General features: G+C 40.1%; 1 protein-coding gene across 1 annotated transcript; it reads left to right on the forward strand.

Moving 5' to 3' along the window:
- The first annotated feature begins 10,063 nt into the window (after positions 1 to 10,063).
- On the forward strand, positions 10,064 to 12,240 carry LOC132131354 (acetylcholinesterase collagenic tail peptide-like). The gene is made up of 7 exons (XM_059543379.1): positions 10,064 to 10,086; positions 10,181 to 10,234; positions 10,459 to 10,512; positions 11,205 to 11,312; positions 11,487 to 11,540; positions 11,651 to 11,704; positions 12,184 to 12,240. Exons 2-7 carry the CDS (start codon positions 10,205 to 10,207, stop codon positions 12,238 to 12,240), a joined length of 357 nt encoding a protein of 118 aa, XP_059399362.1. The 5' UTR covers positions 10,064 to 10,086; positions 10,181 to 10,204.
- Positions 12,241 to 13,938: the final 1,698 nt, after the last annotated feature.

A 13,938-nucleotide genomic window follows, 5' to 3' on the forward strand; every position in this document is an offset into this window, starting at 1 on the left:
CTGCTTTTGCTTGGATTGCATGTCGAGGGCAAATGGAAAGCCATGGTAGGAAACAAATAGTGTCTTTCTTTTTAATTGAGCTTCATTTCATTATTCATTATTAGATGGTCTGATTTTGTTTGGATGTTTAGTGCACATATCATGTAAAACAAATTATATTTTTATATATTAAAAGTTGTTTTATGATCTGTGTTTTATATAATAATTGGCTTATTTATTCTAAAGACAAAAAGTGTAAATTTTTGATATCACACTGTATTGAGTTTAGATAGGTGAGTTAGAGCTCCTTGTCTCATTGTTCATAAATCAGCAATGGAGACCTTCCTATGAACATGTTCACTTGCTGAACAGGGATAAACTAAGAGGGTAAATGGACTGGTAACTCCAGTTTGAATGGAGTTTAAGGAGATTGTAAGACACCAGTATAATAGGAGGTGAACAACATGTTCAGTGGGTGTTTTGGTCCGGATAATCTATTGACCTGAGGTGCTGAGGTGATTAGTAGCCAAGTAAACTGTATACTGTCTAGTTTTCTTCTTCTTTACCAGTTGCACCCTGATTTCCTTTCTGGTGATCCACAAAAATTTTCCATGTAGTTTTCTTAATGGGAGTGTCAGATTTGCCCAACTGGGTCCCCCAACAAATTACTTGCAAGGATTTCCCTCATACCGGTGTCTTAACCATGATTTATGGCGTCTCTCTTCATTATTCACTGTTGGGTCAGTCATGATGAATACTGATAATATCCTGCCCTGGGCCTCGAGTTACAAACCCTGACATTGTGCTTTATCATTTGTCTCTTTTCCGGTTTTTATTTGTAAACCTCCAGACTGCGTTAGTAGTTAAGAGCTTCTCACTTGAAGTCCTGGTATTGATGTCTCAATCACTTTCAGTTTTAGATATTTAGCATTATAGAGTTTCAGTTTGAAACTGATTTATTGTCATTGTCAAGTATGTACAGAGCTAACTGTTTAAACTGCATCTAACCAGAAATGTCATCGTTAGACAGAATATAAATAAATGAAGGTAAACCACAAATGACAGTGTAGTGGAGAGTGAAAGTGGAAGTGGCATCTGCAAATGATGCTGAAGTTTTCTAAGAACTAGCTTCACTTTTTGGAGCCATTTTTGTGACTATTCAAATAACTTGCCTCATGGTCATTTTAGTAGATGTATGAAGTTAGTTCCCCTGGGGTTCACACAGATGTTAAAGATCACACCCCATTCGCTCACCCAGGGTTATACACAATATCAATGTCACGGCTTACGCTGCTGGAAGGAACACGGAGCCGAGGGATAAACGAAACAAGGATTTATTAAATCAAACATAGGCAAGGTAAGTAGCAAATAACAGGTGGCAAGTGGCAAGTAACAGGTAACAAGTGGACGAGTTGACGAGTAACAAGTAGACGAGTTGACGAGTAACAAGTAGACGAGTAACAAGTAGACGAGTAACAAGTAGACGAGTAACAAGTAGACGAGTAACAAGTAGACGAGTAAAAAGTAGACGAGTAGACCCGACAAAACAGAACTGAAAGGACAAGGCTTTTATACAATGGATAATAGGGAAAACACAGGTGGATGGAATGACTAAATTAACAGGGACATGGAACACATGCGGAAATGACTAGACACACCTGGGAACTAATCAAACCACATAGAGACAGAAACTGGGTCACAGGGGCAAAAACACACAAAATGAGTCCAGGTGTGTGACAGTACTCCCCCCTCCCGGTAGGTGAGTCCTCGCACCGTAGAAACAACAAAGGGAGGCGTGGGTGGGAACTTGGGAGGAGGTTCCGGTGGAGGACAGCCTCCCAGGAGGGGGCCAGCAGACAGGGACTACAGAGGAAGGAGCCAGGGAGGAGATGACGGAGGGAGGAGCCAGGGAGGAGACAGGAAGGATGTGAAGCAGGAGGTACCCAGCAGGACCCAGGCCACAGCCATAACGGCCCAAGGTGGGGCCGACGGTGGAAGGATCCATGGAGGAGGAATGGTCACTGACTCCAGGGACTCGACCCACGGCAAGTGGAGGAGGAGCCCGAGGCGGAGACGGAGAGCCGAAGAGCCAGGGTGACGGGGAGGAGCCGGAGGTCCTAGGCGGAACTGATGGCTCTGGTGACTGACGCGGCGATGTGGATCCGGAAGGCCGCGGTGAGGCCAGAGTGACCGAGGACTGAGGTGTAGCCGAGGGGATGAAGGAGCCTGACGGAGCCGGAGGGACGGAGGGATGAGGCGAAGCCGGAGGAGTGGAGTCCCGAGGCATAGGATGGACAACGCCAGACCAAGGCAGAGCCGGAGGGACGAGGGAGCCAGGCAGAGCCTGCGGACTGCCGGGCCACGGCGGAGAGGAAGGAGCTAGGAGCCATGGTGGAGCCGACGGGTCAACGGGCCGAGGCGGAGTCCAGGCCTCAGAGGCTGGAGGCGGAGGTGAGGGAGACGCCGACCAAGGCGTCGCTGGAGGATGGCGGTCCCGCTGAGCTCGCACCACAATGATGGTAGGCTGAGGGCGAGCAGAGGGGCAGCCAGACGACAGCTGAGGAGGAGGCAGGAGTGGGTGGGAGGGTGGGAATTTTGGAGGAGCAGGCATTGGAGTAAGCTCTGGGGCTGGAGCCCGTCCTGGGCTTAACGGAGGATCAGGAGCCCGTCCTGGGCTTAACGGAGGATCAGGAGCCCGTCCTGGGCTTAAAGGAGGATCAGGAGCCCGTCCTGGGCTTAACGGGGGTTCAGGAGCCCGTCCTGGGCTTAACGGGGGTTCAGGAGCCCGTCCTCGGCTTAACGGGGAATCAGGAGCCCTTCCTGGGCTTAACAGAGGATCAGGAGCCCATCCTGGGCTTACAGGAGGATCAGGAGCCCGTCCTGGGCTTAACGGGGGAACAGGAGCCCGTCCTGGGCTTAACGGGGGAACAGGAGCCCGTCCTGGGCTTAACGGGGAATCAGGAGCCCTTCCTGGGCTTAACAGAGGATCTGGCATAGGTGAATTGGAAACCCCCTCATTTTGACCCATTTGGCGCTCCACATTTTGCTCCCTCGTGGTGGGCAGTGTCGCCGGCTCTCGCACCTGGTCTGACGGGTTGCTCTCTGGCTCTCCGTCATCGGTGGGCTCGGGCTTATGCCTCGTACCATGGGGAGATTGTAGGCTGGGCTCTGGGTCCAGAGTGGACCTGGCGAGATCCTCCATTGGGCCGACCGTGAGAGGTGACCCATTTCTCACCAGATTCCACTCTATGAATGCGGCGAAATCCTCCCGGAGGACCATCTTCGGTCGACAACGCTCTGCACCTGGAGCGCGTGGTCCGGGTAGCTGGTGGCATTAGCGATCAAGAGAAACCGTCTGGTATGGTCCTCGAGAGACAGTCCCTCCTGCTCCAGCAGGAGGAGGTATTCGGGGCGATAGAGGGGATCCATGACACACTACGGAAAGAAAAAGACTGTGAAAAAACGGAAAACAAAACGGAGGGAAAACACGCAGTTTTTTTAACTTTTTAGGTCGGGTCTTCTGTCACGGCTTACGCTGCTGGAAGGAACACGGAGCCGAGGGATAAACGAAACAAGGATTTATTAAATCAAACATAGGCAAGGTAAGTAGCAATTAACAGGTGGCAAGTGGCAAGTAACAGGTAACAAGTGGACAAGTGGACAAGTGGACAAGTGGACAAGTGGACAAGTAGACAAGTAGACAAGTAGACAAGTTGACAAGTTGACAAGTTGACAAGTTGACAAGTAGACAAGTTGACAAGTTGACAAGTTGACAAGTTGACAAGTTGACAAGTAACAAGTAACAAGTAACAAGTAACAAGTAACAAGTAGACGAGTTGACAAGTAAACGAGTAACAAGTAGGCGAGTAGACCTGACAAAACAGAACTGAAAGGACAAGGCTTTTATACAATGGATAATAGGGAAAACACAGGTGGATGGAATGACTAAATTAACAGGGACATGGAACACATGCGGAAATGACTAGACACACCTGGGAACTAATCAAACCACATAGAGACAGAAACTGGGTCACAGGGGCAAAAACACACAAAATGAGTCCAAGTGTGTGACAATCAACAGATATTGGGTTAAATTTTTTTCCAACATGTTTTCTTTCAAATAGGACAGGTTTTTCTATTTCTTTTTGGAACTGATTGATCTTAGCCCTCACTGATCTGAACTTATGCACTTCAGTTTTTGAGTGAAAAAAAAACCCCACAGAATTTGTAGATTATTTTGCAAATATTAAAATCTGGACAAAAATCACTATCACACTAGTGTGCTCTAATGTTAAACCGTAAAGTTTGTTTTGAAATGATTTTATATTGCACAAAATGGCAGAAAAGTCACAAAAATGACTGTCTACAAAAAAATACTCACTGAACCCAACAATAGAGTACGTGTATAATGGAGTATAATTTTTGGTATTTTATTGTAGAAACTATAGCAATTGAAACTCATTTAAACCTAAACACAGAATATGCAGAACATCTACTCACGTCCTCTCAAACATCCCACTGGCTGATCTTCTGAACAAAGTGTAATTGTGTCTTGTAGCATCTGGTTCTGCTCCAGCTTCTCTCACAGGAGCTGTACCAGTGTTCGGTACAGTCTTAGCCAAAGATGTAACCTGTAGCACTGAGGAGGGTAAAACAATTATTTGGGGAGCTGTGTCACCCTTGAGAGGATCAAGTGTCCCTCTCATCTGAGGCAGCTGCCTTACAGTGTTAAGTGCCTGACTGCTCTTTCTCTGTAGCTTATTGTTAGAGAAAGAGAAGAAGACAGTAGGATGGAGCCTCTGCGTCTCTGAGCTCAGAATCACATGTAGGCCATTACCTTATCGCAATTGGTAATTTGTCTGCTTTGTGCAATATTCACTTTAATTTTTATGGTAACTGATTTGGTTATTATCTGGACATTAATAATGCAATCATTATATGACCAGCTAAGTAGTACCAACCTCAGTGAATAGTGTGCAAACACTTTGTGCTGTAAGGAATAATAATGAAACGATTTAAATACCCACAGTTCAGCATTGTACCCGGTTAAATTGGATTGCAGATGATTGAGTATGATGTGTTTTTGCACTGAAATATTTAATGGATTATCTCCTTAGCATTTTGTTAATGTATCTTGTTTGCCATGCAAACAATTCCACACAGTCCATCTTTTATTTTTCTCTCTTCCAGAACTCCAGTGTCTCTTCTAAGATTGAAGATCTTCATAGTAAAAGGGAAATTTCGTCTTATCTGAACAGTACTTCAAAGAATTCACTTCGTGGCTTTGTAGTGGTGGATGAGTCTGACCTTCTCACGTCTCCCACCATCAGCACACATAGCAGTTTTAAGGACACCAGTAACAAAAAGATCCAGTCCACCACCTTGGAATCATCAGAGGAGAACTTCTCCTCTAAAAAACTGAAAACAGATATGGATGAAGGCCGTTTTGAGCGGCTCCCTTTGAAGCCCTCTAGGGACATTGCTGACTTGGATTCTATTTTGAATGTGAAGACATCAGCTGGTCAAAAGGATCTTGTCACGCATACAGTCCATCCTGAGTTAAACCAGCTGACTGAAGAAGGTTTCTTACTTCCTTCAAAGAGCTTCGATGTAGTTAAAAAGCCTTTGGACAGTGTTCACTCAAAAAAAGGATATGAATCACTTGCAGACAGTGGACAAGCTGACAAGCACTCAAGCAAGAAAAGAGTTGCTTTCAAACATGGTGATGTTATATTAGGAATGGATGGAAGGAGATACCAGCTCCTCAGTGGACCTCCAGGACCTGTTGGACCACCAGGCAAAAGAGTGAGTTACCACAACTAACATTCTGTTGAAATAACGTTTTCCATGATTTTCTAGCTGTAATATGTGCAAATTGGAATCTGGATCCAAAAACTTTATTATAATGGTGAATTTATTTTCAGTTGGATAATATATAGAAATAACTACATTAATCAAATGAATTAAATTGGTTAATTTAAGGGTTGACATTTTATAATTTTACATGTATATTCCTAAAAAAAATATCCATTTGAATGTACAAAACTATTGGCCAAGCAATGAGATGAAAATTGCAGCAAAAAATTACATTAGTCTAAAATTGGTAATGAAGCCCTCCGAGGTCATTTTTACTACATTCAGTGACTGGGACACAGTTGTGTTTGTATGACTCTATACACGTGCCATTTTAATTTGGTAGCAGACTAGAGAATGGTCACATTAGTGAAATCTGCACTGTCCTGTGTCAATAGTGTAGTGATGCATGAAGCACTGCTCACATAGACGTCACTATCAAACCAAGCATCATTCCTTTGGTCAACATGGCAAATTTGCATGAAAAACATAAACCCTATGCAAAATCTGTGTTGGGAAATGCTTCACCCTTCACCCATGGAATATTTTGTAGGAATGCTGCACTTTGACCAATCAGAATCAAGTATTCCTGTATGAAAAAAACTTCACCATTTCAGGCTTAGGAGTAAAACTGTAACTAAAATAAGTAGCTAAGATGTTAGTGCAAGTTAAAAATATTTAATGTCTTTTGGTCATATTTCGAAATGCGTCTTTGCCGAAATCTGAACGTTATGTAATTTCATCTTTTAATGGAGTATGGACAAGCATTCCTTTCACCATGCTTCACATCTCTAACCATACATTAGGCCTACTACATCTGCCCTTTTCTGAATGATAGCCTTCCAGTATGAAATCCAAATATAAGGCTGTAGTTCTGTGCACTTTGCAGGGTTTGCGGTTTGGTTGCTCTCTACAAATTGGCATGTCTAAAAGGGCATGGTCCTATAAATATTAATTGACTCGTGAGTCTTATGGACGTTGTTTGCTTCTGCTGTGTCATGATTTCCATGCTTATATTTGAACATGGTAACCAATCCTATAAAATTAAGAATGATGGTTAATGACAGGAAACTCACACTTTGTTGTGATGAAATGCTTTTCATAAATGCCAAAGTCCCATAAAGTTACTTCATATGCAGGACCCTCAGTTCAAGATTGCATTTGTTGTTTGCACAGGGGTGTGCAGGGAAAAGGGGCTATATTGGATACAAGGGTGATAAGGTGAGGAATTGAATTTCATACAACTCATTACATTGTTCTGCGAGGATGGCATCACACTGATTTGTACCTGTATGTCCTACCAGGGTTCTCAAGGAGTCCGAGGAACAGATGGGCCAAGGGGCATACCAGGACCTCCAGGTCCATCAGGACTCCCAGTCCTCTACCTTTGGAGGAACACAGAGGAGGATTGGGCTGCATTTAGGGTAGGCCTTAATACACCATATTCTGCAGGACTTTTTAAATGGAGAATCTTTTATAGGTTAGGCTTCACTGTTTGTAGTCTGACAAGCCACAGAAGTCATGTACCACAGTTTAAATGAGCTAAACTGGCAAAAATTGGATGAATCTAGATAAATTAGTCGATCGACCTGCCCATCTCTTCCAAACATGAATGTGGTGCAGTGAGTCATCGCCCTGTGTTTTTCAAACTGCTGGATGAACCAGGCTTTGTATGTTCCTGCCAGACCTCATAATGTATCTATTTGTGACTCTCTATTTTTTTAACATATATTTAAGTGTAATTGTAAAACTCAGTTTTGACCTCCATGTAGATTCTCATAACTCAAAATTATTGATAATATCTGCTTATTATAATGCAGTGGCAACAATTAATTTTTCTGTGGAGAATCTCCATATGCAGTTTTTCAGACTCCTTGTACATGATGGATGAGTTTAGTCTTCCAAAGAGGAGTCGTGTGTGTATATTGAGCCATGGGTGGTAGGTGAGGGAGTTTTACATTTCTTAAAGGGATACTGCACCCCAAAATGAAAATTTGGTCATTTATCACTTACCCCCATGTCGTTCCAAACCCGTAAAAGCTTCGTTCATCTTCGGAACACAATTTAAGATATGTTGGACGAAATAGTAAATTTTCTAGATATATTTACTCTTTCATTTGAAAGAAGACCACACATCTGTGCAGTGTGGCTGACACAGAAGAGCATACGCTGCCTGCATTCAGCTCATATTCTCCAAAATGGTGCTACGGTGATGTGGAGAGACACAGAGGAGGCTAATTGTTGAATAAAGTCGTTATTTTTTGTTTAATTATCGTACAAAAAGTATTCTCGTCACTTCATAATGTTACGGTTGAACCACTGATGGCAGATGGATTATTCTGAGGATGCATTTCATACTTTCATGGACCTTGACAGTGTATTTTACTTGTCAGTCTATGGGACAGTCACAAACCTCCTGGTTTTCATCCAAAATATTTTAAATTGTGTTCGAACAAAGCTTTTACAGGTTTTGAAACGACATAGGGGTAAGTTATTAATGACAAAATTTCATTTTGGGGTAGAGTATCCCTTTAAAGAGTGAGACTTTATGTACACTAACTGTGCTGCCCCACAGGTTTCACCATTTGAAATACCTTCACTTGAGGGATGATTTGATTCGATTTGATAATTTATGTGAAAAAGCCATTACTGTATGTGAATTTTATTTTAGCCCAGTTCGTCATAGAAGTTAAGTGCTTCAATATGGAAGATCAGATTTCGTATGGTGTAATGTATAATTTGTCTATTCTTTTGGGAAATTAAGTCAATTTATTTTCCATATAAACCTTCACTACATGATGTCAGTTTATTTAATAAATAAATAAATAAATGATGTTTAAATATTTCTTGATCTTTTTTCTTAGATTTTTGTCACTATGATCAATGATAAAAAGGTTTAGAATAAAAGGGAAAAAATTCTAAAGAAAATGTTTAAATCATTAAATTCTTACAGTGTTCTTACAATAGCACAAAGTGTTAACTGTACATTTTAAGGCTTTTAATGGTCGCCTCCAGGCCTTCCACCGTTTTCCATCTGTTTCATCTTAGATTTATATAATTTGTCCCTTGTGCATATTTCATGTTTAGATGGATGTGGCTGAATGAGACTGATTCTCTGTGTGTTCTGTGGTGATTAGGGGAGATTTGTCTTTGAAATACTGTAGACTGAATACTTACAGACATTGTTTGTGTTGATGGTGCCTTGCTGTTTACCCAGGTTGCACTCTGTATAATGGTTGCAGTGTTGTGAGGAGGTTTTGACAGATGTTTAGATCCCTCTGTTCCAGTGGGACATGCGGAAGGCAAGTGCACTGGGAGGTCCAATTCCCCAACTTCTCTTAAACTCACCTTCACTGGATCAGCAGTGAGCCAACTCTGCCCTGTTGCCAAATTGAGCGTGTGCCAAGACAAATGTTGTATAAAGCGGAGGCGGCCTGGGTGATTTAATAGCAGCATGACAGAGACTGTGTGTCTATGTGGGTTCAAGGCTTCAGCTTTTCCAGCCCACACTGCAGAGACAGCATACACTGTCCCTCAGTTCTTCTCCTCTATTTGAACAGGAGAGATGCCTTTCAACACAACCTAGTTTGTGTTTCTTATAGAGATGCATTGAAACATACAGGCATTAAGTGTTTAGATTTAGTTTTGTTGTTGAGCAGAGTTTTTTTTCTCTCTTGATTCCAGTCAGGTACAACATTTCCAACAATTTCTTGTATGAGGTCTGAATTGTATTTATGCATTCATGCATATGCTGGGTCTGAAAGCACTTGTTTCTTTGCTCATTTAATATTTGTTACATAGTAAATGCCACATGTGGGAGTGAATGATTCAACTGAGACAGCCTAAACAGTCACAAAACAATACAATAAGTTCATTTAAAAATATATGTATTTGAAATATATATATAAGCATTATTATTTTTTCTTTTGTACTATTATGATATTTATTAATATTTTGAATTAACTTTTATTTTTACATTTTCAGTGTTCATTTTTATTTTTATTTTAGTTTTAGTAATTTTGTTATATTCTTTTGTCATTTTTATTTCTATTTATTTTATTTATTTATTTTTATAGTTAGTTGGCAAGAAAAATATTTATAATTTTCATTTTTAAGGTTAAGTTATTTTTAATAGTTTTGTTTTAGTGAACAACTACAATGTTGTGATACAGTTAATGCTATGTGACATGTTCATACTATGTATTGGTTTTGTAGAGAACATCTTATTACCAGTTGCTGGCTGCTGGATGGCCAGTAAGTATATGAAAGTAGAATAAATTACAAAACATCATTGAGATATATGCATGTGGTCTCTCTCGCTAAACCCTTTCTCTCTGATGTCCTGCAGAGACAGACAGGACACCCTGGACCAATGGGTGAGCTGGGGAGACCAGGTTTACCTGTGAGTACACGATCAAACATACAGAACATCTTTAATGCAGACTGAATTCTTGCAGAACCTGTGCTGCAGAGTATGAAAGCATTTAGGGTCATTGTGCATCTCTGACCGATACAGTTTACCATAATATGGCACAAGATGAAATGATGTTACAAACAGATTAGATTTGAGTGTCTTTCTGTTTAGCATGTTGGTATATAGTACTGTTCTTTGTTTTATTTCTGAAGGGGTTACCTGGAGACCCAGGTCAGACAGGACCACCAGGCCGAAGAGGCGAAATGGTACCTATTCATTACAGTATCTCTGTTTTTGTGTGTGTGTGTGTGTATGTGGGTGTGTTAGTGATAGCCATGAGAGTTCAATTTTAATAACAGTTAAATGTTAATATGAGGTACACTACTGTTAAAAAGTTTGGGGTTAATACGATGTCTTTCTTTTTTTCTTTTTTTGATTTTTGAAAGCGGTCTCTTATGCTTATCAGACTTGTATTTATTTGATAAAAATGCAGGAAAAACAGTAATATTATGAATTATTGTTATTTAAAATAACTGTTGTAATGTTATTTATTGTTGTAATAGCAAAGCTGAATTTTACAGCCATTTCTCCAGTCTTCAGTGTCACATGATCTTTCAGAAATCATTCTAATATGATTTGGTGCTCAAGTAACATTTCTTATTGTTATCAGTTTTGATAACAGTTGTGCTGCTTAATTTTTTTGTGGAAACGGATACTTTTTTTTTTTTTTTTTTTAATATTTGATGAATATAATGTTCAAGAACAGCATTTATTTGAAACAGAGTTTGGTTGTAACAATGTAACAGTCATTTATTTTGATCATTTTAATGCATCTTTGATGAATAAAAGTGTTAATTTCTTTCAAAAGAAAATCTTACTGACCCCATACCTTTAAACATTAGTGCAGATTTATTTAGAGCACCTAATAGTTTCATTACAAGCAAGCACTTTATAATAGGGTGACATTGGACCCAAGGGTGTTCGAGGCAGAGCAGGGACTCAAGGAAGAGATGGAGAGAAAGGTCCAGATGGGGTGACAGGATCTCCAGGTGTCCCTGGCCTACAGGTGAGACTGAGGGCATGGGGCGTCTACAGTAGCTTTTGTAGTAGTTGTAAAAGTTCAGGTTGGGACCTAGTGTGAATATGGTAATGTTTTTGGTTAGATTCTCTAAAGTTATAAATCGTAGCTGTGGAACATTTCAGAAAACCATATGTTTTATATTTCTGGTTATGGATCAAGGGTCCTCATGGTTACAGAGGTGACACAGCGCCCCCTGGTGAGAAAGGAGATGAGGTACACCATGAGGCAACATAATATTCTGAAATACACTCCCTTATAACTGCCTCACACTGGATTATAATATACTTATCTACATAAAGCAGTTTTTCTGCTTCCACGAGCAGGGTTTTCCTGGTGCTCCTGGCCCCAGAGGAGACAATGGACAGACTGGCCAGAAGGTAAAGAAACCTGCATCTGAAGTATTTGTAGTTCTTTGTGTCTACTGTGTGAATACAGTAGAAATGGTGTGTGTGTGTGTGTGTGTGTGTGTGTGTGTGTATGATATATATAGATCAGGAGGGGACACTAAAAAAGTAATCTATGATTGGCTATACCTTTATTTTCCCTATAGGGCTCAAAAGGGGAAATTGGGTTTACTGGCTTTTCTGGTCCTCCAGTGAGTAAATCACTTCATATTCTTGAACTACTAGTAACTGTTATTCTTACTAGTAACTGGTGTTAGTATCCTAAGAAATGTTTCATATATTTTCCTTTTATTTGTATTTATTTGTTTCTTTTAAAGGGACCAGTTGGTTTACATGGTGTTCAAGGGATTCCTGGACGACCTGGTCCTAAGGTGATTCATTTAATTCACAATTTATTTTATCAACATATTTTTACATTCACTTTGACAGTATAATGAATTTTGTTTTCATAGGGGGATCCAGGAAATGTTGGAAAACGTGGTCCTCCAGGGACAGTAGTGAGTCACTGATAACCATTTTTTTTTAATAAGAAAAAATCACTGTCCTCGATTCAGTTAGCTTCTTTTTGGTTACAATGGATATCCTATTTATAATTTTTTACTTGGATGAAACATAGTTTGAAGAACTTTCTTTTTTCAAATTTTCAATTTTCATAAGAGTCACAAATGGATCTTTTCACACATTTTTTTTGGATCCAGCTTAATAATGCTCGGTTATGTGTTTGTGTCTTATCAGGGAGCACCAGGTGCTACAGGATTGGTGGGTGCACAAGGTGTTAATGGCTCAGAAGTAAGTGATTGACACTTCCTTACTGAATTTGTACTGCAGTTTCATTGTTTAAAGGGATAGTCTACCCAAAAATGAAAACTCTGTTATCATTTTCTCACCCTCATGTTGTTCTAAACACATATGACATTCTACTATGGAACATAAAAGATATTTTGAAGAATGTTTGTAACCAAACCGTTTTGGTTCCCAGTGACTTCCATTGTTTTCCTTGCACATAAAATGTAAGACAATGGGAACCAGTGTTGGTTTTTCTTACCAACATTCTTCAAAATATTTTTCTTTGTTTAACAGAGGAAAGAATGTCAGGAGTGTTGGGAAACAACAAGAGGACGAATAAATAATCCAAATCTAGTACAAACTATCAAAGAAAGACAACATTGTCTGAGTATTCATCATGCAAGTATTGGAAGTTGATTGACACTTTTGCTGTTATACAGGGGGATATTGGACCTGCTGGCCATGTGGGGCGTAAAGGCCCTCAGGTATACAACATTGTTTTGTGTCATTTTTTTCATGAAGTCTGTTCTTAGAGAATACACAGAGGATGAAACCATGCAAAAGCTGTTCTGATCGTTAATTCTAGGGGCCTAGAGGGATCGAAGGAAATAGAGGCTCACCTGGTCATCCAGGATCACAGGTACATTTTTGTAGAAATGCATATATGCCTAAAAACACGTAAAAATGTGGGTCTTTTGTGACATTCAGTCAGAAGTAAGATTGTTGATGGATGCTTTTTCCACAGGGACTTCAAGGTCAGGCTGGTCCACAGGGTCTCAAAGGTGACATGGTAAGTTTTAAAACTTTTCCTGTGTACATGTAGAATATGTACAATTACATGTTTGTTTGTGAAATGGATGCCCTAGATGTTTTTGTTTGTGGACAGGGGTCCGAGGGTCCAACAGGTAATAGAGGACTACAAGGCATTGAAGGGCCCATGGTGAGTCTGTTTGTCAATATACTAAATGTAAGCTAGAGGAAAACATTTATATAATTACTTATAAACTCATACAACAGGCCTTCAGCAACCATTAGAAAACATTTGACTCATTGTATATGTTGTAACTGATTTACATACAAGAAATGCATATGTGGACTAAATAAAGTCACTATGACTTTAAAACTCCATTAAATTTCACCCAGCAATATTGCAAGTTGATGTTGTGTTCTGGCAGGCTAGAAACATGCTTTTACTACAGATGCCTTAAAGAAAAATGAAACAATGTTTTGGTAATACAATAATATAATTGGTTTCTTTTTAGTGATTTTATTTGATGTATTTAGTTATTTTTTGTCTGATGATAATTCAGAAAAATTTGTATGCTAAAGGATTTAGTTAGAAGATACCAATCAATCAATCAATCAATCAATCAATCAATCAATCAATCAATCAATCAATCAATCAATCAATCAATCAATCA

Source organism: Carassius carassius, chromosome 4 (assembly GCF_963082965.1).
Source record: "Carassius carassius chromosome 4, fCarCar2.1, whole genome shotgun sequence".
Classification (NCBI taxonomy): Eukaryota; Metazoa; Chordata; class Actinopteri; order Cypriniformes; family Cyprinidae; genus Carassius; species Carassius carassius.

Coding starts and splice junctions, on each gene's coding strand:
- LOC132131354 (XM_059543379.1), top strand. CDS start 10,205: ATGGGTGAGCTGGGGAGACCAGGTTTACCT. Junction 10,235..10,458: donor TGGGGAGACCAGGTTTACCT/GTGAGTACACGA, acceptor TTATTTCTGAAG/GGGTTACCTGGAGACCCAGG. Junction 11,313..11,486: donor CAGGTGTCCCTGGCCTACAG/GTGAGACTGAGG, acceptor TTATGGATCAAG/GGTCCTCATGGTTACAGAGG.